Source organism: Pongo abelii, chromosome 10 (assembly GCF_028885655.2).
Source record: "Pongo abelii isolate AG06213 chromosome 10, NHGRI_mPonAbe1-v2.0_pri, whole genome shotgun sequence".
In the NCBI taxonomy this organism is placed as follows: Eukaryota; Metazoa; Chordata; class Mammalia; order Primates; family Hominidae; genus Pongo; species Pongo abelii.
Window position 1 is genome coordinate 127,619,903 of NC_071995.2, and position 25,140 is coordinate 127,645,042.

A 25,140-nucleotide genomic window follows, 5' to 3' on the forward strand; every position below is an offset into this window, starting at 1 on the left:
ATGTCACCTCACGAGAGAGGTCTCTGCACCATTCTCAGTCACGTTTTCTTATTTTATTTTTATTGTAGCATTTATTGCTCACAATTATTTTCTTTTTACTTGTTATCATCTATTCTCACTCTCTAAATGAAATCCTGGTCTCTCCCACTCATTTCTGTATCTCCGTGCCTAGTAACACCTAGCACATAGTAGGGGCACAGAAAGTATTGGTTGAAAGAAAGAATCCTGGTTTCATAGATGAGGAAAATGAATCCTAAAGCAGTGCAAACTCTAGCACAACACAGATGCAAGCCTGTGTTCCTAACCACAACATTTGGATCCTACAAGGAAGCATGTCCTATTGTCAGAAAGTATGCCTTTCTCTGGTCCCTACTAGTCTGACCTGCAATCCTGCCTGTCTCCTCAGCCCAAGTGGGGCGGGCAACCAGCCATCTCCCCTTCCTCCTCCCCAAGCTGGGCCAGGCAGCCCATTAGCGCTGCCAACCCCCCGCGTGGAAGCAGTCCCGAGCCGAGAATGACGGGAGATGTGTCCAAGTCTTGGCAGCGTTGTGCATTGTCAGCTGGATAAAGTGTGATTTATCACAGAACAAATTTCTGCCTGGCCGTTTGAATTCTGTTTGGCCATCGTTTCACCGGGCAAGATGTAAAAGGGAGGGGAAGAGCATAGACATTGTCTCAGAAATATTGCTTAGCCCTGGCTTTTCTCTGCCTTTTTCTTTTTCCTTCTCTTCCAGTTATGTCAAAGAAGTAGCTATAGTGCACTTTAGTAATGAGAGAACTGCTGAAATTGCACCAGAGACCTCCTTACAATGTAAAACATCAGCTCTGGCCACTGCAGGGGAAGGGCACGTTGCACAGGAGATGCCAGATCAGCCAGAAGTTCCCTGGGGTGAGAAAAGGTATAGGCAACGAGAGGAAAGGGATTCTAAACTAATGTCCCAAAGTCAGGTCCTGGTGAATGTCCTGAAATGGTGGCCCCTCCAGGACAAGAAGCTCTGACAGGAGTCTTCCCACATCCTGGGAAGCCTCCTAAATCCGGGATCAGGGCTCTGCCAATCCCTGCTTTCTTCTCAACTCTGCCAGTGTCCTCTGCCTAAACAGGAGAGAAAATAGAATAAGATAAAAAGGTGAATGGGAGGTAAGGAAGAGACGGGAAGCCGTGTTGAAGGCCATGAGAGTTATAGTCAGGATCGTCCACATCCCATCTCTTAGCAGAATGAATCTGTCAGCAAGTCTTTGTAACAGACAACTCCAGTGTTTGGTTGTTCAAGATGATTGCAATTTATTCTTGCTTATGGGTTTGCAGGTAAGCAGGGCTCGGCTGGACAGCTCAGCCTAAGGCGTGAGCTCTGCTGGGTTTGGCCTCTCGCTGCCATTGGGCTGTGGTCACCTCCTTGTTCCTTCTGTCCCATTGTGGGGCCCACGCTGAGAGATCGTATTAATAGCTACTTTGGAGGAAGTAGCTATTAATGGTCAAGTTCCAAAGACTAGCAGAAGTATACATTTCCTAAGTCCAAGCTTGGACAGGTCCAAGCATGGCTGTCACTTCTGTTCATATTTTCCTGGCCGAAGCCAAGTCCAGCATCAATGGGGAGAGGAAGTAAACCCTTTTCATGATGGAGGAGAAGGCAGGCCTCCCTGAGTGCAGAGCCAGCTCAGCATCATGGCTGAGAGCAGACCTCTAGGGTTGGCTGGCTGTGTTTAAATCCTGACTGATGACTACCAGCTGTGTGATCACAGGCAAGGTACATCACCTGTCCATGCCTTGGTTTTCTCATTTGCAATATGGACATGATAAATTTAATAGTGCCTTCCTGTGTTTATGGTGTGGACTCAGAGAGATGACCCATGTGAGCCTCTTAGAATGGTGCCTGGATGACTGTGGCCAGTCAATGAGTATTTGCTGTTGTTATAAAGTAAGCAATCACTGATAAAAGTCCGTCTCTTCCTGTGTGTGCATGCATGTGTGTGCATTCGCGTGTGTGTGCATGCGTGTGTGCATGTGTGTGTGCATGCGTGTGTGTGCATATGTGTGTGTGCGTGTATGTGTGCTGTGCGTGTATGTGTGCATGTGTGTGTATGTGTGTGATAGGTGGGTAGTGTTGGGGGCACTGGGTGAGCAGGTACCCCCGAGTTTCCCCTGAGCATAGGGAGTGTTCAGTGACCCAGATACCTGAGCACCTTTCCCTGCCAAGGCTACACGTGGTGGTTACCTTGGCAACGTTCTACCCCATTGATGCTGAGACCAGCTCTGGCCATTTGATGCTCTGTAGATTTGGGCGGCAAAGGAGGGAGAATTGCGTAAGCCCATTAGTTGGAGACCAACCTGGGAAACATAGCAAGACCCCATCTCTTAAAAAAAAAAATGCTTTTTTAATTAACTGGGCATGGTGGTGTGTGCCTGTAGTCCCAGCTACTTGGAAGCCCGAGAAAAGACGATTGCTTGAGCCCAGGAGTTTGAAGTTGTAGTGAGCTATGATTGCACTAATGCACTCCAGCCTGGACAGCAGAGCAAGACCCTGTCTCTGTTGAAAAACACAACAACACTGTGTAGGCCCAATGTGATGGGAGGCCACCAGTTTGCAAGCTCTGATTCATTCATTCATTCGTCAACACGTACTTATTGAGCATCCACTGTGTGTCAGGTGTTAGGCCCCAGGGATACAACAGTAAACAAAACAGACAAAAATCTCTGCCATCCTAGAGTTTAGGTTCTCCTGAGGGAGAACACATAAAGCAAGCAGGTAAAATCTACAGTGCATCAGATGGCTGTAAGCAATCTAGAGAGAGGAAGCAAAGAAGAGGGAAGGGAGGTTCGGGGGAGTTGCCATTTAAAATGGAAATGTCAGGCTGGACATGGTAGCTCACACCTGTAATCCCAGCACTTTAGGAGGCCAAGGTGGGTGGATTACTTGAGGCCAAGGGTTTGAGACCAGCCTGGCCAACACAGTGAAACCTCACCTTTACTAAAAAAAACAGTACAAAAATTAGGCGGGCGTGGTAGCGCATGCCTGTAGTCCCAGCTACCCGGGAGGCTGAGGCAGGGGAATCACTTAAATCCGAGAGGCAGAGGTTGCAGTGAGCCGAGATGGTGCCATTGCACTCCGGCCTGGGTGACAGAGCAAGACTCTGTCTCAAAAAAAAAAAAAAAAAAAAAAAAGAGGAAATGTCAGAGAAAGAATCTTTGAGAAGTTGACATTTGAGCAAGGCAGGGATTCTCAGCCTCGGTGCTATTGACATCTGGGGTGGATTAATTCTTTGTTGTGGGGGACTGGCCTAGGCACTGTAAGATGTCGAGTACCATCCCTACCCTCCATCCCCTAGATACTGGTTGCAAATCTATCCTCCCATTTATCACAACCAAGATGCCCAGAGATGCTCAAATGCCCCCTGGGGGACAAAATTGCCCAGGTTGAGATCCACCAGATTAAAGAGCTGAAGGACATGAAGAACAAATCAGGCAGACAAGTAGGGGAGGAGCCTTCAGGCAACCAGAACAGCACGTGCAAAGGCCCTGTGGCAGGTGTGCACCTGGCATGTTCAGGAACCAGCAGGGAGGCCAGCAGCTGGGTCGAATGAACAGTGTGAAACCCACAGAAGATGCACAGGAAAGAAAACCAGCACATCGGAGAGGAACTTGTACATCACTTAAGGATTTTTCCAGAGCTGAAAAGGAGATATTATTTAAACATTTTCCAACAATAGCCCTAGATTCAGAGGCAACTATTGAGAAGAGGCCCCTGGGCTGCAAGGACTCTGTTTCCAAACAAGCTCACAGTCTGAGGTTCCAGGAAGACATGAGTTTGGAGGATGCAGACCAACCCACTGCCTACCTCTAAGCCCTGGCATGCTTTCCCCGCACACACTGTTTTCCCTTAACCCTACCCGCCCCTTTGATCAGCAATCCTCAAGTTCCAGGTTTGTGTGGACCATCTGTTCCCTGCCTAGACTTGAAAAGCGACAGCCTTTCCTAGTGGCTTCTGGGGGATGGGATGAGGAAATGTGGGCAGAGCCACTTGAGGAGAGGTTCCAGACTGCCACTGGCCCCTTGCCACGGGCATGCCACAGTTGCTGGACAGTGGCCTCTCAGCAGCTGCCTTTCCCTTGCCCACCTGCCCACAGGAATGCAAATGACTCGAACAGCCACATGGCAGGAAGGATGACTTCAGCCAAGGCCATAATCCCAGTATCAACAACATGGCTGAAACAGTCCAGTCAAGTCTTGAACCAACTCTCATTGACAGTTCTCACTCTACCTTTCCATCTTGGGTGAGCCGCAACCATGACGAGCCTCGGTTTTCTCATCTAAAAAATAGGATCATAACTGCTGTCCATAGCTCTAGAAAAACTGAGTGTGAAAACGATAGGCAAAGAAGGAAAAAATGAGATTTAAAAAAAGCAAAACAAAAAGAAAACAGGATGGACAAATAGATGGCACAAATAATATGGTAGAAATAAATCCAAGTAAAACATCCATTGTGACTCACATGAATATGCTAAAAGTTCCAGCAAAAGAACAATGAATTATAGAGAAAACATTCTAAAAGAAAAATCATTGTGTTTATTTTTACAAAGCATCTAGAACATCCAGGATACAGAAGGCTCCAGAAAGGCTGAAAGTAAAAGAGAGGAAAAGACAAATCAAGCAAATAATAACCAGAAGAAACCTGGTGGCCTAGAAAGAGTAGGCAAAATTTATTTTATGGTAAAAATAAAGCCTTAAAATTGTTTTAAAAAATTGGGTTTCTTTTCTGTTTTCATTTCTTTGCTGGAGTTCAGTGGTGCGATCTCAGCTCACTGTAACCTCTGCTTCCCAGGTTCAAGCGATTCTCCTGCCTCAGCCTCCTGAGTAGCTGGGATTACAGGCGTGCACCACCATGCCTGGCTAGTTGCTTTTTTTTTTTTTTTTTTTGTATTTTTAGTAGAGACAGGGTTTCACCATGTTGGCCAGGCTGGTCTCAAACTCCTGATCTCAAGTGATCCGCCCGCCTCAGCCTCCCAAAGTGTTGGGATTACAGGCGTGAGCCACCGCGCCCAGCCTTCTTTTCTGTTTTCTTTTTTAATTTTTTATTTTATTGTAAATTGACAGATTACAATTGTATATATTTATGCAGTACTAAGTGATATGATGTATGAATACAATGTATTCTTTATACAGTGATTAAGTCAAGCTAAGCAGCATATTCATCATCTCAGATACTTAACTTTTTGTGGTAAGAACATTCAACATTTTCTCTCAGCAATTTTGAAATGTACAATATGCTATTATTAACTATATTTATCATATCGTGCAATAAAACACTTGAGCTCAAAGAAAAAGAAAGAAAATGACGTGAAAGCACCTTGCAGATGTGAAGCAGGATTGTCACTGTGTACAAGCATTTCATTCATATTAATGGAGCAGGTCTACAAACTTGGGTGTACAAGAAATGTACATTTGATTTTCCTGTATCTGAACTTCATTCAAGCACAACCTCAGTGCCCTGAGATGCACAAAAACCATACTAGGAGTTTGATTTTTGAACGTAAGTTTGAAATGTTAATTAGAGACCCAAGTGGAGACATGGAAGAAGCAGGTGGATATCCAGAGACAGGAGTTTAGGAGTTGTCAGCACAGAAATGCACTTCCAAGCATCATAACTAAACGATTACCATCATGGGCGGGATGTAGAGGGTGCAAGGAGTAGATCTCACAGTGGTACCCAGAGCAGCAGCAGCAACAGCATCCACAGCTGCTGGTTACAAATGCCCATGTGGGTCCCCACCCCAGACCTGCTGAATCTGAGATGGACACTCAGCAGTCTATGCCAACAGGCCCTCCCTGAGGCTCGCTCAAGTCTGAGAACCAGTTTGGCTAGATGATGATTCAGGCCAGGTTCCCACAGGACATCCATGGCTGACCAGCAGATGCCTCTGCCTTCCCCTTGGAAAGTGACCCCCAGGCTCTTCCTAGGAGGCAGGTGCAGACTCAGGAAAGTGCCAAAGCCTGAGTAATAACAGAATATGGCAACTGACCATATGTGGCTCCACCAAGCCTCACGTGACCCCACCGCCCCTGGATCCTTACAGGCAGACACTGATTTCTGGGCCATGGCTACCATGCCCATATCAGAGTGAGTGGAGTTCAGTGGGCAGTTTTCTCAATCGGCAGCTCATCCACAATGAAAGATGAAAAGCAGTCTGAGAAACAAAGCCGAGGGACTAAAAAGACTCCTGTGGGGTTTTGGTTCCTTTTTGTAGATGAGTGGGCTCACGTTTTCATATGATGGTTCTCACTGCTGGCCACTTAGGAGACGATTAATGCATCCTGAGATGTCCCCAGACATTTATGACACCTTCAGGAATAGCAGTGATGATGGCGCTATCATGCACGGCTACTTCATACCCTTGGCATTGCTCTTAATTATTTATATATTCGGGAGCGGCCAGGTTTCCTCCCACCAGAGCTCAGAAAGGTAATAAATGAGAAAAGTCAATGGTCTGTAAATTACAACATTGATTAAAGAAGTGATTACTGATATAACTCTTGCTCAGCTGTTATGCTAATACCTTCCCAGATCCAGGACAGTGTTTACCCACTAATGACAAGCCTGGGATGGCAACTAAAATTGCCTTCCTTCTTTAATCAGCATGTAAACATTTTTAAACCACTCTTGACCATGAATGAGAAGATCCATCCATGTGTTCCTGTCCCAACTGCTCCCTGCCACTGTCCCCAGCAGATGGAGGAAATTCTCTCAGCCCAGCCCTCACCAGCTGCCTCTCCAAACAGAAGTGTAAGTTGAAGATGAAAACTGAGCCCAGAGTAGCCATCCATGGTTCCCGGAAGCTGGGGAAAGAGAGGGTGATCAGATTATAAGAGTTCTTTATTCAGCACTGGATGTTATTTGGCCGAGGCCACAGACCCCCCAGAAGGGGACTCTGTTCTTTCCAACCTACATGATCTAGACAGAAGACAGATAAGCAAATCAGCAATTATAGCTTAGTATGCTAAGTGCTATGTGAGGGGTTTCTGGGTGACTTCATTAACTCTGAAATGTTCCACTAAACTGTATGTGTGTGCATTTCTCTAGCAAGAATTAGCTTTATGTGTATTCTCAAAAGAGTGAATGACACAAGAAAGGTTAGGAAACACTGCCTGAGCACTTTCTAGAAAGTTTTGAATTAACTTCTTGTGTTTTTGTGGCTTTTGGCTCCATCTCATCTCAGTCTCTCACTGCATCTTCCATCAACCCCAAGATCCTTGATGACTGTCCTGAAGCAGGCATCCCCATGAAGGGAAAGCCCTGCTCATCCATCCCTCTGTCCATCTGTCTGTGCATCAGTGTGTGCTTCCATCCATCCTTTCATCTGTCTATCCATTTGTCCAGCTATCTACCCATTTATCCACCAGCAATTAACCTGTCCATCCATCCATCTATCCATCCATCCATCCATGCATCCACCCATCTGTCTGTCCATCAATGTGTGCATCTGTCCATCTGTTCACCTGTCTATCAATCTATAGACCTATTCACCCATTTATCCACCAGCTATTCACTTGTCCACCCATCCATTCATGTGTCTGTCCATCAATGTGTACATCCACCCATCAGTTCATCTGTCTCTCCATCTATCCAGCTGTCTACCCATTTGTCCACCACCCATTCACCTGTCCACCCATCCATTCATGTGTCTGTCCATCAGTGTGTGCATCCACCCATCAGTTCATCTGTCTATCCATCTACCCAGCTATCTACTCATTTGTCCACCACCCATTCACCTGTCCATCCATCCATTCATGTGTCTGTCCATCAGTGTGTGCATGCACCCATCAGCTCATCTGTCTATCCATCTATCCAGCTATCTACCCATTTGTCCACCACCCATTCACCTGTCCATCCAACCATCCGTTCATCCTTTCCTCCATCTGTCCATCTGTCTATGCATCAGTGTGTGCATTCATCCATCTGTTAATCTGTCTATGCATCTATCCATCCATCCATTCATCCATGCAATGTCCATTTCACTGAGCTCCTGCTTCATATGCAGCTGGTGTAAGGAACCCAGAGGTGAAAAATGAACATGATGTACTTTTTGCCTTCAAAGATTTCTTAGTTTAAGAGGTGATATGGACACATGGGACCAATTTAAATCACATCTGATAAGCTTGGCTATTCAACAGGGGTCATATTGTTTCTCTATAACCCAACTTAGTTTCTATTTTCAGTTTTCAGTTCATCAGGGTGGCAGAAACAGAATACCAGTCTAATTTCCAGGGGACTTAATTATTGCCAAGGCCTTAGGGAAGGGCACATCTTGTCTTATAGTCTTCTGTTCACAGTTCCTAGGGGACATTTTTTACCTGTCACAGTCCACACAGGTTACTTCTTCAATGGTCCCTCATTGTTGTCCATGTTGCCCCTTCCTGCTTGCTTGAGAACACAGGTATCATTCTGCTGTTTCCTTGCTACACTGGGAATGCCCTCTGGGCTGGTAGATAGAGTCATATTTGAACGAATAATCTTGGAACACAAAAGCCAAATACTTGCAACCTTTATTTTTTTAGTCTGTGTGTTTCTCTTTCTGCTCTGTCTCATCCCTTTCCTGAGACAGCAATCTGCCAGAAAGGGGAAAAGGAAAGGGAGGCACATAGGGAAAGGGAACACAGGTTGGTAGTCCCTAATGTGATCTGCCATTCACATAATGAACACATATTATATAAATAATCCCACGGGGTCGTAGAAGACCATAGGATGGGTCTCATAAGGGACCCCTGAGCTGGGGTAGGTCAGGCAAATAGGGATGGGAAGGTGCTCCCAGGCACAGGGACCGGCCTTGCCAAAGCCTGGGGGCCATAAAGAACCTGCATCAGGCCTGCGTGTGCATGCAGGGCAGAGACCTCAGAATTCGTGAGAATCATGCTGGGGAGGAAGGGACTACGGGCCCTTTGCATCCTTGGAGGCTGGATGGGGTGGGTTGTGGGTGCAGCTTACTTTCTGAAAAGACACACCTGCCCAGGGTGTGAAAACCTCTGGTGCTCACATCAAATTACTCAGCCCACCCAGATTTCAGCTACAGCTGCAGTTCTGTACAAGTTCAAGTTCACTTTTTGACTGCAGTCTCACCCCAATCTGCAGTCTCACCTCAATCTGCTTTCTGTTTTCTGTTTCAGGTGGGGGAAGCCCTCAACCAGTAGGAATAAGAAATGGTAGCTAAAAATATTCCCTCCCCTTACTCCTCAAGTGGACAATTCTAGATACTTTTCATGAAGCCTCTGAAAACCGAGCCCATGGTCCCTGTAACAGCCTAAAAAATGCACCTTCCTATTGGGTTTTCTTCTTTCTCTGTCTTCCTCATCTGCTCCTTCACCCCTGCTCCCTGGGGTTACCTCCCAATTAAACTGAGTGCACCAAATCCTTGTCTCAGGCTCTGCATTAGGAGAAACCAGAATTAAGCATTTGTGCTTTGCAAGATAATAGGAAAAACAAAAAAAAATGATGGTTTCCAAGGCCCCATGAACTTCTCCTCCATCCTTTCTCCCTCTGTCTTTGCAGGTGTCTGACCGCTGCGACTACATCTTTGTCAATGGCAAAGAGATCAAAGGAAAGATGGATGCGGTGGTGAACTTCACATACCAGTACCTGAGCGCCCCCCTGCATGTCACCGTGTGGGTGCCCCGGCTGCCCCTGCAGATCCAGGTCTCTGACACGGAGCTTAGCCAGATAAAGGGCTGGAGGGTCCCCATTGTGACCAATAAGAGGTGAGCCTTGGATGGGGAGATGCCCTAGAGCCATAACAAGTTTACTGACCTTAACACTAAAGGACCCAATGCTTAAGAGATGCTGGTATTATCTCAGCAGTTGAATCTCCCCAAGGCTCCCAGATAACCCAGCCAGGCCCAAAAGCTGCTAAACAGCAGGTTTGTGTCAAACCCAGGTTGTCTGCACTCTACACTGGGGCTTATATGAGGCTATCTCTTAAAAGTGGCTCTCCCAAAATGACACGATGGAGTTAATACATTTTTTTAGCATCTTGGTTACCAGGCAATTTGAAGTTTGGTTTATTTTCTCCAAAAAAAAGTCAGTCCTTTCCTGTGCTTTATGCATATCTATAAGCTTGAAATGTTCCATGCAGATCAAATTATTGGATAAAATTTAATTGCGTTTCTAATGGATGCTGGACTCACTATTTGCCAAAAGCCTCTAATTTATTTGAGATTCCAGACTGTCTGTCTGTCACATGCAAGAGTATGGGGCCTTGTTTTCTCAGCCCTGTGACCCCCGGATTAGCAGACACTAGCTAAGTGAAGGTGTTCCTGAGTTTGCAGCTTCCTGCCTGGAATGCTCCACCCCAGACCATGAGGGCTCTTTTCCTGACAGTCCCCTAGGCACCAGGGCCTTTCTCATAAGGGAGAGTGTCTCAAGAAGAGTAAGTGGGACAGTGACATGCGGAATCTACCTCTACAAGGAGAAGCTGAAGGCATTTGGCCCGATGGAGGAGGACAGCCGTGAATCTACCCAGTCCTTCAGATTAGTCTGTGGTCATGAGTGGCCAAGACAATGAGTTTTCTCCACATCCCTGAGGGGGAAGAATTAAGACTCCCTGAGCTCCAATCCAATCGCTGCCACTAATTAGCTTTGTGAGCGTGGGCAAGCTACCTAACCTCTCTGTGCCTTAGTTTCCTCGTCTGTTCATGAGAATAATTATGAGTTTGCCTCATAGTGTTATGAGGTTAAAAGAGTTCATACATGTGGAAGCATAAAATGGGACCTGCCACATCTCAAGTGTGTAAGACAGCTCTGTCCAATAGGACTTTCTACAGTGGTGGAATGTTCTAGAACCCCTCTGTCCAATATGGTGGTCACTAGCACAAGTAGGTATGGAGTGCCTGGACTGTAGCCAGTGTGACAAGGAAGTTCAATTTTTTATTTAATTTTTATGTATTTAAATTAACATTTAGGGCTGGGTGTGGTAGTTCATGACTGTAATCCCAGCACTTTGGGAGGCCAAGGTGGGAGAATCACTTGAGGCCATGAGTTCAAGACCAGCCTGGGCAACATAGCAAGACCCCATCTCTACAGAATTTTTTTTTAATTAGCCAAGCATGATAGTGCATGCCCGTAGTCCCAGCTACTCAGGAGGCTGAAGCAGGAGGATCACTTAAGCCCAGGAGTTCAAGGCTGCATTGAGCTAGGATGGACCACTGCACTTTAGCCTGGACAACAGAGAAAGACCCTGTCTATAAAAAGATAATAATAATTCATTAATTAATAAAAATTAAAATAGCCGCATGTGGCCAATGCCTACTTATGAGACAGTGCAGGCTTGGTACATATTAGCCCTTGTCTTTTATTTTTCAATAAATGTATTTGAGAAAGAGATGCCCATTGCTTAGTGTTGCCTGGAGATAGGCTTGGTGCCCCTTGCGTGGTCCTGGGGCTCGTGTCTTCAATGTGGTCTCCTTGAGGTTGAGGCGAGCACCTGCCTGTCTCAAGAACATCTGAGACTCCTCTCCCTGGATCTGAGAGCTCTTTGTCCCTTCCCACAAGGCCCACTCGTGAGAGCGAGGATGAGGACGAGGAGGAGCGGCGGGGCCGGGGCTGTGCGCTGCAATACCAGCACGCCACCGTGCGGGTCCTCACCCAGTTTGTGTCCGAGGGCGCCGGCCCATGGGGCCAGCCGAACTACCTGCTTAGTCCTAACTGGCAGTTCGACATCACTCACCTGGTGGCAGACTTCATGAAGCTGGAGGAACCTCACGTTGCCACCCTCCAGGACAGCCGGGTCCTGGTTGGGCGAGAGGTTGGGATGACGACCATCCAGGTAGGGAGCTGGGAGTCTCTGTGTCCCCAGCACTGGGCATGTGTGCAGTGTTGAGGGAGAATCAAGGGGTGGGCAGGTCATTGTGGCCGATTCCTCAACCCTATGATGGCTCCAGATGGTATCATGGGAACACAGGAAGACGAGCGCAGGCCAGATCTTGAGTCCAGTCTCCTTCCAAACAGAATGGAGAAGGTGGCAGCTGTACCCTCTTAGCTCCCCGTGTGACCTCATTCTCAATGGCTGCCTCCACCATTCCCACCACCTCCCAGCACCCCCATCCTACCTCTGATTCTCCTTCTTAGTCAACACTTTTCTAACTTATTCCCCCTATGCCTTCTTAGAAATAGCCATGGTCTTCTCTATGTACCACTTCTACCAGTGGCCCGGGGAAAAAGCATGGACTCTTCTTCTCATTTCTTCCTTCTCTCAGTCATTTGTCTTCCTGCCATTTACTTATTCAACAAACTGTCTTTGAAATCCTGCTCCCTCTTTTTCACTCGAGGAAGTGCGTAGCATGGTAAAATTTCATGATGGGGCATGGACAGCCTTTTCCTCAATCCCTCAAGTCCCACCCTACTGAATCCACCTTTCTGGAATGTCATTCAGGATCCTTACGCCATATGTGGAAATGGTTAGCACATTCCCATGATTTCCCCTGGACATCTCAAGCCCAACATTTGGCTTACAAAATGAGGCAGAAAGCAATGTTTTGGCAGAGGATACATTGTGGTGGTGGTGGAAGGGGTGAACTATTTATAATTCACTTTTATAAATTTATAATTCAACTCTTCATGAGTCTGTTCAACAGGATCACCATGTACAGTTAACCAGGTTGTGCACTGTACAAGCATACTTCATCTAAATAGGAGGGGTCATTCCGTTTTAAAGACAGAATGGATTTTAATATCTATTCCAGTTTTTCAACAGGTAGAATTAAGGTATCTTGGGGAAAGGGTAACTTTGATTCTCACGAAGGCATGGGATGGGCCAGTGTATAGAGGGAAGTAGATATGTAACTCCTTTGCCATGTATTCTGGACCTCAGGCCTGTTGGGATGGAAGAAATATTGCTGGGAAAGGGGATAACATCTGGAAACAGGTGTGATGGATTTTCCTTGTGTCCTGCCAATCCCACAGGTGTTGTCTCCACTGTCTGACTCCATCCTGGCAGAGAAGACAATAACCGTGCTAGATGACAAAGTGTCGGTGACCGACTTGGCCATCCAGCTCGTGGCTGGGCTGTCTGTCGCCCTTTACCCCAACGCAGAAAACAGCAAGGCCATAACAGCTGTGGTCACAGCTGAGGAGGTGCTGCGGACCCCCAAACAGGTAGGGGGACAAATGCCAGAGGTTCAGAGGGAGCAGGGTCAGCCACTGTGCCTGCTTCAGCAAAGGGGCAGGGTGGAGTGAGAAATGGGGGCAGGTTAGCAGAACCACATTCCACAATGGAAGCCATGTCATTGCAGACAATGTTCATCTTACCCACATAGCTTTTGAGCAACACAGACCATTTACCAGCCTCCTCACCAGGTCCCTTGGCTGCCGTTCTTACCCCTGCACTCCCTTCTCTTCTCAAGAGCAGAGTAAGCATTTAAAACCATAAATCACATCATGACTTTTACTGGCTTAAAATGCTCCAATGACTTCTAATTGCACTTAGAAAGAGAACATATTCCTTTGACAGCCCACATGGCCCCACACAATATAGCCCCTGGCTATATCTCTGACTTTATCCTCTGCAGCCCTCAGTCTCTCTCATCCTATTTGAGGCACACACTCCCCTTGCACTTCTTTAGGGGTTGTGCAATTGCTGTTGCTTTTACCTGAGACACACCACCCTCACCACTGAGCATGGCTCCTTCTCATTATTGTACCCAGTTATGATACCCTCTTCTCATAAATGCCTTTGCTCACAGCCAACGGGTCTGAATCAGCCCCATTTCTTACCACATAAAGCATGTTTCTCCTCCATGGGATATAAGCTTCTACAAGACAAGCCCCCTGTTCATCGCTCTATCCCCAGTGACCATCATCATAGGGCCAGCATATAGTAGGTGCTCAATAAATGTTGGTTGAGTGACTGAATGGCTCTTAGAATTGGGCTGGAAGACAGGAAATTAGAAAGAGAGCAGGGAGAGTTATCCACGTAACACCGCCAGGATGGGCTCGTCTGACCTTAACAACCTGCATATGGGTATTTGCCTTGTCTGCAGGACTTTCTGCTTCTGATGTCATCATTAGGACAATACTTATGAGAAGAGTACAAAGTTAGGATCCAAAAGGCCCAGATGGTATCACAGCTGTGTCCGTTACCACCTATGTAACCTCAGGCAAGATGCCTCACCGGTGTCTCAATCCTAAATGAGAAAGTAACAACACCTGTGAAGAGTCCATTTGCAAATTAAATTAGGCTTAAAGATGTTGACTGCTAAAAACAGTGGCTGGCACATGCCAGCCAGTGTTAGCTCTTTTCCTGGGAATGGCTGCTGTTATTATGATCACTATTTTAGTGAAAGCACACAGGGCCTTGGATGCTCCATCAGAGCAGACAGTCTTGACTCGGAACACTCTTCTTCAAACCCAGTTTCCTCTGGTGACTTGCGGCCACAACAGGCAGGCGGTCTGGGGAGGAAGCTCAGATTAAATCCACATCCCACTATGGACTGAGCAATTCTGGAGGAGCTGTCATGTGGCTGGGACAGGCGACAGGGCCCAGGGGTTAGTAGTAGGGGTTGGGATCCCCTGACATGCACTAGTAGGAACACGATAGTGCTACAAAGCAGAGGCATGATGATGAGAACAGAGGGCAGCGATGGTCAAGGGAGCAGGCATGATGACAAAGTCTAGGGGCTTGTGTTCTTCTAGGGGGGATTGGAAAGTTCCAGCCATAGTGCAGGATTTCAGTGCAGTTCAAGGACTGCAAACTCAAATGCCTACAGGGACTGGGCTGGTGTTATAAGCAAGTAGTGCAGACTGTGCAAAATCCATGTGGCTGCTTTGTCCAGTAGTGGAGTCTATGACGAGCTAGAGTGATGATGCTCAGTGCTCAGAGATGTGCCCGTTATCTGCTGCTATGTAACAACGGCCACACACTTAGCAGCTGAAAATGATGCGCTATTATTAGCTCACAGTGCGGTGGGTGGGCTCAGCTGGGTTCATGCTCAGAGTATCAGAAGGCTGAAATCACAGTGTTGGTTGCCTAAGTTCTTACCAGGATGCTCTAAGGAAGAATCTGCTTCCAGAATTATTTGCATGGTGGCAGAATCCAGATCTTTGCAGTTACAGGACTGAGGTTGCCAATTCTTGGCAGGTTACTGGCCGGAATCCTCTCTTAGTTCCACAAGTCCACCTGCATTCCTTCTCACTCCCCATCCTACTTTCACTGGCTTCAACACTAGGAACAATGCATGGAGTCTTTCTCATGCTTCCAGTCTCTCCACCTTCCCCTTCTGTCACCAGCTAGAGAAATCACTCAGCTTTTAAGGACTCATGCGATTTCACTGGACTCACCCAGATAATCCAGGAAGACCACTCGATCACCTGTGCCATGTAACAATATAACATAATCATGACAGCAGTCACTCATCCCATGCCCATGTTCTGGGAACTGGGGCAGAACATCTTTGGTGGACCATTCCAGGAATTCTGCCTAACGAGGAGAGAGTTGCTACCTGATTTTGCCCCAGAGTGTCAGCAGGAGGGAACTGGGGTGCATGCAGGTCCTCATCCAGCCCACAGCACTGGCTTCTTCAAGTCCTCTTTGGGGACAGATGGGGCAGGAAATCAACATGGTGTTTTCTGGTTTACAAAGAGCAGAGTAATACTCTCACATTTGGGATTAGAAGAAAAAAGAGCAGAGGACAGTGGGAGAGAGAAAGCTGAAAGCATGAAGCTATTTGCTGAGAATGGATAATGAATTAGGGTGGACGATTGGCATTGCAACCCCCTTGGCATGGGGCATGGCCAGCTGCTCCCCATCTCCTGTCGCCCATCTGTCTTCATCAGCTGACAGTAACTGGTGTCCCCTAGCACTGACTCAGGGGGATTTGTGGATGTAGTTCATCTGATTTGCAGACACGACTCTTGAAAGGATAGAGCTCTAAATCATTTCTGGGCATGTGTTATTTTAAGTCATTCAGAATTTCTCATCTTTGGGGAAATGCGTTGGCTTCTCCTGATGAAACACTACATTCCAGCCTCTGTAATGAGCTAATGGAAGAAGTTAGTCTCAATCATGCAGCAGGGCTGATGGAGATGGATCTTGGCAAGCCAACGGTGTTCTGAGGCTTTAATTCCGATTGTCTGCTGTTCAGGGGCTTGTTTTATGTTAACTTCTTTCCCCATCTAATTTGTGAAGAAAAATTATTCAAAATGAAATGTCAGCCATGATGAACTTGCACACTGTTCAGTCTTTTATCTCACCCCTTAGAGTGTAGAAGGCTGGCACCTTGTTCATGATATTTTCAACTTTGAAATAGAAAATCTGAATGGTTTTTACACCTACAAATAGAGGGTTGTAGCCTGCATGTTCCCCTGTGCCTTGTTTGCTCTAAAGAAAGTAGGATAGAAAAATGAAAGGAGAAATCACTTGGTATTCGTGCATGAGGTTGAGGCATTAGAAGGACTTATCGGATTGTGTGATTCGTCAGCTGATATGGACAGAGGAGACGAGGGTGAGCACCAACATCCCTGAGCCATCTCTTCTGTCTTAGTTTTGGTCTGCTCAGAAGCTGAGCCTGAGACAAGGATTCAGGTGCAAGTAGTTTATTCAGGTGGTGAAGACAACACCAGTAGAGAAGTCGGGGGTGATGCAAGGAAGTAAAATGCAACCAGTAGAGTGTATTACCAACTCAGCCACCGCCAAGGGCAGCCGGAGCTCCTGTCTGCTGGGTGACTGTACACCGGTCTAGAAAGGCCAGAAGAGTTACTGCACTTGAGGGGCCAGGGATCTGGGATAAATATAACAACTTCCATGAGTCCTTCATTGAGGGCTGCCCACAGCGGTTATTCATTCCTTGGCACGTCTTGCTGTAGGCACAACCACATGGATTCCAGAAGCCAGAGAGTGACCTTGGGCAAAAAATAAGTTAAAAAAAAAAAAAAGCAAAGTTGATCATTGAAAGTTGAGCTAGCAGGAGCTGAATGGGCAGCCACCCAAAGAGAACTCCACACCCTCCTAAAACTTCCTACACAGGCTTGCCCCTCAGAGCCAGCTGGTGTTGGCCAGGGCTTACCATCACAAGTGATATGACCCAACCCAACTCAACCTGCCTTCACACACAGCAGAATGTATCAGTTTGTGTCCAGGCATTTGGATCTTCAGCTACAGCTACATGCAGATGCTCAAACGATGTCATCAGAATTCATTTTTTAATTGCTAGCATTCTTCCTTGGTGCTGCGGGATGTAGAGTCATCATTGCTGTGAACACTGGCTGCTCCCAGGCTACTCCAATTTTTCCTTTGGAATTCCTACCAAACAACAGTTGGACATTGTCATTCTCTCCTTTATGTCTTTTCACCTGCCCTTCACAGTTTTATTTCTTGATATGCCTGTGGTTCTATTTGGGGTAACGTGGGTGGCTTTGACTCCCACTGCAGTAATTCTCTCCTCGAACATGTCTCATCTGCTCTTCAAACCACCCATTCAGTCACTGATTTCAGTGACTGTGTTTTTCATTTCCAGAAATTCTACATGGCTCTTTGTACCCCTTCCTTCCTGCTCTGTTTCCATTCGCTTCTTCTTCTTTTTTTTTTTTTTTTTTTTTTAGACAGAGTCTTGCTCTGTCACCCCTGCTGGAGTGCAGTGGTGCAATCTCGGCTCACTACAAGCTCTGCCTCCCAGGTTCAAGCAGTTCTCCGCCTCAGCCTCCCGAGTAGCTAGGACTACAGGCACCCACCACCATGCTCTGCTAATTTTTGTGTTTTTTGTAGAAATGGGGTTTCTCCATGTTGGCCAGGCTGGTCTTGAACTCCTGACCTCAGGTGATCCGCCCACCTCGGCCTCCCAAAGTGCTGGGATTACAGGCGTGAGCCACCACACCTGGACCCCATTTGCTTTTATTGAGAGAATTTCAACTCCTTTTAATATCTCTTTAATTTTTTTAATTAAATTTTTAAATTTCTTTTTAATTTTATTTCATAGACTATTTTTGTTGATTTGTTTTATGTTATATTTCATAGACTGTTGTTTTTTGTTGGTTTCCTTTAAGTCATAGCCTTTGGAGTTTTCTGTGATCTCACATATCAGTCTACTCACCTTCCTGTGTAAATGTTTAACGCACCCCCTCCTGGTGTAGCCTTTCCACCTACAGGTTGTAACCTTTCTTTCTTTGTATCATGAGCACCTCTTGAGCCCTGGTCGCTCGGCTTTGTTTTGTCCCAAAGGAGGTTGTATTTGCATTTGCACAGGTCCAACTTCAAGTGAGTTTCTTTTCTCCCAATTCGCATACCACAGAGGTAGTTATCACACCCAAGTGTGGGCTTTTGGTTTTGAGTGGCGACATCTCCATCCAGTGCTCAGAGCACACACAAGCTTTGCTGCTGTATCTCTAGCTCAGCAGGTAGGATTTTCTCATGCCCCGTCCATGGAGTGGGTGCTGCTGCCTCCCTGGGCTGCAATGACAGTGTCCGGGATGGATGGGAACAAAGGTCCAGGAAGGCCATGAAGTCAGACCTGGTTTGCTGTGAAAAAGGCAGGGAGGAAAGGAGGCAGCTACTTGACTTTTTCAGCAGAGGGTGAGTCATCACGGCCTTTGTGGGGCTGATAAAATTGCTCTGGCAGTGGTTGTTCTAGGGGGTCCCTAGCACAGTGGTCAAGAGCTCAGCTCTAAAGCCACAGCAGTTCCAGCCCTAATCCTGCCTCTTCCTAACGATATGACTGGATATATTTCTTTTTTTTGTTTTTTTAACTTTTATTATCACTTCAGGGGTACATGTGCAGGTTTGTTACATAGCTACACTTGTGTCATGGGGGTTGGTTGTACAGATTATTTCATGACCCAGGTATTAAGCCTAGTACCCATTAGTTATTATTCTTGATCCTCTCCCTGGTCCCACCCTCCACCCTCCAATAGGCCCGGTGTGTGCTGTTCCCCTCTATCTGTCCATGTGTTCTCATCGTTTAGTTCCCACTTATAAGTGAGAACACGTAGTGTTGGGTTTTCTGTTTCTGTGTCAGTTTGCCAAGAATAATGGCCTCTAGCTCCATCTGTGTCCCTGCAAAGGATGCGATCTTGTTCTTTTTATGGCTGCATAGTATTCCACGGTGTGTGTGTATTACATTTTCTTTATCCAGTTTATCACTAATGGTCTGGAGAGTTTTTCCTAGATGAATGGAGGAGGCTGAAATATGCAATTCTAATCACAAAGTCGAGAGCCTGTATCCACTGGGCACTTGCTATGGATCAGGTGCCATTTAGGTTGACTTTGTGTCTTCGCTATTGTTACTCCATGTCTTTGCTATTGTGAATAGTGATGCAATGAACATATGCGTGCATGTGAGCCAGTTCTTAACCTCTCTTTGGGCAGGAAGCACAACCCAACCTACTTTGTGGAAGAGGAGAAAATGCATTCTGTAATAACTGCGAACAACACCTGACCCACAGCAAGTGCCCAGTGGATATGGACTGTCTATTTTATTACTGGGATTGCACATTTCACTCTCCTCTATTCATGGGAGTTCCCACTCTTGGAAGCAGAATAGAAGTACCCGTGGCTAAGTCAAGAACAAGCTTGGCCTTCTGTGGGATTATGTTTGCTGTGGGCACACAAAGGGGAGAGGATGTCATTATTGCCCTGGGGAGGAGGCGAGAGAGCAGGAAACCTTGTGCTCATGAGAATCTGCCAGTCACATAGGCATGGGTGTGAGTGGCATTTCTAGGCCAGTAGCTTCCCGTTTTTTTTGGAATATTATTCAGCTATAAACAGAATGAAATATTGCCATTTGCAGCAACATGGATGATCCTGGAAGACATTATTTTGAGTAAAATAAGCCAGGCACATAAAGTCAATTTTTTTTGACCAGTCCCCGCAATGGCAAATAATTTTTACGTAGCTGTTGGGTCACTGACAGAAGTAAGTGAGTCTGCAAAATAAACTCAACCCCTTCACACCGGCCCCTTGCTTCCCCTTTCACTCTGCTACCCATGCAGAACAAAGGCAGCACAGTTGAACCAGGCTCACCAGCCAATGCCATGTGCTGCGTCCCACACATCACTGCCGCCCAACTACAGCCAAGCAGAGCATCTGCAATGGCACAACAGGGTCAACCTTAAAGGGCAAAATGCTCTTGTTCTCTTGTTTCTCAGGCAAAGCTTAATTCATTGGGGGCAGTGCAGGGAGAAGAGGGGAGGTTCCTTTCTAAAGTCATTGGTTCTGACAGTGTTTCCTGCCCATCAACCTTTGTTATCAGGCTGGATACAGACAACAGCTGTATCCATTCATCATACTCAGGCCACTGATCACACAGTGTGTGACAAAATGACCAGGGCCTGCCCTGGAAGCCAGTCATTGTCTGTGAAGATATACCGACTAACTGATTCAAGCAATAACTGTGTGGATAAAGCCACCTGGAGCCTCATCTCAGTTAGGGATTTTTGTTTTGCCATTTGTTTGTTCCTGGTAAGGATTATGAGGGCACTGTTAGTCACATCCCCGTTTGTTCTGGTTTAAATTAAGGTGGTTTCTCTGCCCCTGATAGAAAACCTGTATGATTTCTCCCCAGATGCATGAGCTGCTGGGTCTGGATTTGAGGTCCTGCTCTCTGTTTCACTGGGTGTCCTCCTAGGAGGGGGTTTCTAAGGGAAGAGTCATCCCCCAGGTGGTCTTCTAACTGCCTGTGTCCCTGCAGGAGGCTGTATTCAGCACGTGGCTGCAGTTCAGCGATGGCTCTGTGACACCCCTGGACATCTACGACACCAAGGACTTCTCCCTGGCAGCCACCTCCCAGGACGAGGCTGTCGTGTCAGTCCCCCAGGCCCGCTCCCCCAGGTGGCCCGTTGTGGTGGCCGAAGGGGAAGGCCAGGGCCCACTGATCCGAGTGGACATGACGATCGCCGAGGCCTGCCAGAAATCCAAACGCAAGAGCGTCCTGGCCGTGGGCGTCGGCAACGTCAGGGTCAAATTTGGACAGAACGATGCTGACTCCAGCCCCGGCAGGGACTATGAGGAAGATGAGATCAAGAACCACGCCAGCGACCGCCGGCAGAAGGGCCAGCCCCATGAGCGCACAGGCCAGGACGGGCACTTCTACGGCAGCTCTCCCGTGGGGCGTGAGGAAGGGGCTCTCCGAAGAGCCACTACCACGGCCAGGTCCCTGCTGGACAACAAAGTGGTGAAGAACAGCCGGGCAGAAGGGGGCAGGCTGGCAGGAGAGGGGCAGCTGCAGAACATCCCCATTGACTTCACCAACTTCCCAGCCCACGTGGACCTCCCCAAGTCCGGGAATGGGCTGGAGGAAAATGACCTGGTGCAGACCCCGCGGGGCCTGAGTGACCTGGAGATAGGGATGTACGCCCTCCTGGGGGTGTTCTGCCTGGCCATCCTCGTCTTCCTGATCAACTGTGCCACCTTTGCCCTGAAGTACAGGCACAAGCAAGTGCCCCTGGAAGGTCAGGCCTCCATGACCCATTCTCACGACTGGGTGTGGCTTGGCAATGAGGCCGAGCTCCTGGAGAGCATGGGGGACGCACTGCCGCCCCAGGACGAGCACACCACCATCATAGACCGCGGACCGGGGGCCTGCGAGGAGAGCAACCATCTCCTGCTCAATGGCAGCTCCCACAAGCACGTGCAGAGCCAGATTCACAGGTCAGCCGACTCCGGGGGGCAGCAGGGCAGAGAACAGAAGCAGGACCCCCTGCACTCGCCCACCTCCAAGAGGAAGAAGGTGAAATTCACCACCTTTACCACCATCCCCCCGGACGACAGCTGCCCCACGGTGAACTCCATCGTCAGCAGCAATGATGAGGACATCAAATGGGTGTGTCAGGACATGGCTGTGGGTGCCCCCAAGGAACTTAGAAACTATCTGGAGAAACTCAAAGATAAGGCTTAGGCCCCTCTAGCCAAAGGGCCCTGCCCAGATGCCTTCCTTGTACTGGAAACTGGCCCAAGTGGGGCAGAAGGCGTTGTCAGTGGGGTTAAGAAGGGATGGTCCCGGGGTCCATGCTAGACCAATTGGAAAGTTTTGAAGTCAGGAAAAGACATTTTTGTATCAAGGGATTTTTAGCAGTCAATGATGGTGGATTTTCAAAGGTCAGGGGAATAAAGTCTGGGGCATGGGGAGTGCAGACCGAGTTACTGAACTGCACACACACACACAGGCAAAATTAGGAAGGTTATTTTATGAGTCAAAACATACTACAGACAAGCTACCAAAAATTATTTGTTAAAAAATGCAAAAAGACAAATAAAAAGAGAAATAATCATCTGTTTATATTTCTAATAAAGGAGCAAAATATAAAAATAGGGCCTGCTAAGAGACATTTTCCATTCTGATTCACTATTCACTTTTCCAAGGACAGCCTTCAACTGTCACCACACGGCTGGGGAGGAGTCATTTCTTAACAAGGGATGCCTCTTGGGATAGAACTAAGGAGTTTTAAATCTTTACTTGATCATCTTTTATTTTCTTTTCCACTTTTTCCTTTTTTCTCTCTCTCTGTGTCCTAGACTTCCATTGCATTTATATTTAATGTTCATCTCTGAGAATCAAGCAGTATATTTTTCCTAAATGAAACATAAATTATATTCCTATTCATTAGTTAGGTTCCTAGGAACAATGCCAATTAATCCATTGTTTAAGTAGTAACTTGAATGTTTTTTCTATATCCCTCCAGCTTTGTTGACAGGGGCTGGTTTTGTACAATTGGAGGGAGCTCTCAGAGCCTTCTGGGGAAGGAGAGGAACTGTCCTTAATCCATCACCACTACCATAGGGCAAAGCCAGCAGGTGTGGCCCTGTGAGGGGCTGTACAGACGGGATGTGGCCAGGAGAACAGAGCCCCGCCTGGACTACCTGACCCCTCGGGATTCCACCCCTGTCATCGTGGGGATGTTCCTATATAGAAGAAAGTTCGGTTAAATCAAAACAGAGGCCACGCCCAGGTGTAATCAGAGCCAACCTGGTGGGCTGGGTCTATCACAAGACATAACTGATGCTGAACATGAACAAAGATAAAAACTGTTTGGAGGGTTTTTAAGTTGTTTTTCTTACTTTGTTGGGTGGGGTATACCAGCATAAACTCTAAAGATAAAAATCTATGTTAGATTGTCAATCAACTGTGTTTTTGAACAGCATAATTGTGTAGCAGCACATTGCAAAAACGCATTCATCCAAAGCGACACATATGTGGCAACGTAGACCACGCCAGCGAAATAAGCCCCTTTGTGATCACCTGACTCCAGTTCTCCCTGTGCACCATTGGCTGCGGCTGCAGGAGGAAGATGCCTGACAGCCCTCATGCTCTCCGCAGGGGGGCGCTCACAAAGATTCCAGGGGTGTTTATTGTGTTTATTTTTTTAATTACTAAAATCAGTAGCTAAGAAAGGGTCCTTAAAGCCTCCTAACCTGGGTTGGACCTTTGAAAAATATATTTGTAGCACATATTATAGATGGAAAGAAGAAGATATTTATTTATACCTGTGATGCCAATTGTCATTAAAAGGCTTTTCATGGCTTGACAAGTCAGTGTCTTGTGGGGTGTGTTTTGTTTCACTTAATTGCTATTTCCCACCCCAAAATATACAACCCCAGAAGAATTAAACCCTTAGGCTAAAGGGAAGACAGCATATTTGCCAATCTTTTAAAAAAAAAAAACTTTTTCCCTTTTGGTTTCTTGACTGATCCACAGTGATTCCTAATATGGAGGGCTTTCATTCATAGATCCACCGTCATCCACACCAGTGCTCAAAGTCAGCAAGCAGGAGGGCGTTCATTCATAGACTCACCATCATCCACACCAGTGCTCAAAGTCAGCAAGCAGGAGGGCGTTCATTCATAGACTCACCATCATCTACACCAGTGCTCAAAGTCAAAGAGCAGGAAGGCCTTCTTCATTCATAGACCCACCATCTTCCACACCAGCGTTCAGAGTCAGTGAGCAGAAGGGTGTTCATTCATAGATCCACCGTCATCCACACCAGTACTCAAAGTCAGCAAGCAGAAGGGCTTTCATTCATAGATCCACCATCATCCACACCAGTATCCAAAATCAATGAGCAGGAGGGTGTTCATTCATTGATCCACCATCATCCACACCAGTGCTCAAAGTCAGCAAGCAGGAGGGCTTTCATTCATAGATCCACCGTCATCGGCACCAGCACCCAAAATCAGTGAGCAGGAGAGCTTGATGACACACAGATGGCCAGGCCCTGTCGCCAGAGGTTCTGGTTTAATAGGACAAAGGCAGGGCTCCCAAATTTGCCTTTTTCATGACTTCCAGGGCTATGCCAGGTGCCAACACCACCAGTCTGAGCCCCAGCTTTGCAAACTACCAATGTCCTTAACAGAAGAAGGGAAACCCTGGGAGCAGGTGGGAAACTGTGAAATCTCTCCTCTGGGGAAAAGGTTTACTTTTGCCTTGACAGTTTTGCATTTATTGTTATTGTTTGTTTGAGGTTTGGGTGAGATTGTTATTATTGATTGGTTGGGGAAAGAAAATTTTTTGGTAGAAACTAAGGTTTTTTTTAAAATAATAACTTTATCAAGACATCATTCACATACCATAAAACTGATCCACTTAAAGTGTACAACTTAATGTTTTTTGTTTGTTTTTTGAGATGGAATTTCGCTCTTGTTGCCCAGGCTGGAGTGCAATGGCGTGATCTCGGCTCACTGCAACCTCTGCCTTTCAGGTTCAAGCAATTCTCTTGCCTCAGCCTCCCGAGTGGCTGGGATTACAGGCATGTGCCACCACACCTGGCTAGTTTTGTATTTTTAGTAGAGATAGGATTTCTCCATGTTGGTCAGTCTGGTCTCGAACTCCCAACCTCAGGTGATCTGCCCACCTCGGCCTCCCAAGGTGCTGGGATTACAGGCATGAGCCACCGCACCCAGCCAACTTAATGATTTTTAGCATATTCACCGAGTTGTGCATCCACCATCACATCAGACCTTAAAACATTTTCATCATCTCCAAAAGGAAAGCCTGTACACTTTAGCTATCACCTCCTTACTCCCCATTCTCAGCCCTAAGTCACAACCACCCTATTTTCTGTCTGCATGGATTTGCCTAGAGGGGCTGGCATTTATATTGTTATGGGAAACCATCCTAAAAATTCTCCACATGGGATTAGAATCCCCATGACATCATCAAGTAATTTTTTCTCCTTGTGA

At 46.9% G+C, this 25,140-nt stretch overlaps 1 protein-coding gene across 1 annotated transcript in view; it reads left to right on the forward strand.

Annotated features, from left to right (window-relative positions):
* TMEM132C (transmembrane protein 132C) overlaps positions 1-24,517 on the forward strand; it is a 459,511-nt gene extending 434,994 nt beyond the window's left edge. The window contains exons 6-9 of the mRNA XM_009248400.4: positions 9,537-9,742; positions 11,532-11,805; positions 12,942-13,133; positions 20,654-24,517. Of these exons, the coding sequence (XP_009246675.3) occupies positions 9,537-9,742; positions 11,532-11,805; positions 12,942-13,133; positions 20,654-21,859 (1,878 nt within the window). The 3' untranslated portion in view covers positions 21,860-24,517. The remainder of the gene's footprint in view (positions 1-9,536; positions 9,743-11,531; positions 11,806-12,941; positions 13,134-20,653) is intronic.
* The last annotated feature ends 623 nt before the right edge of the window (positions 24,518-25,140 follow it).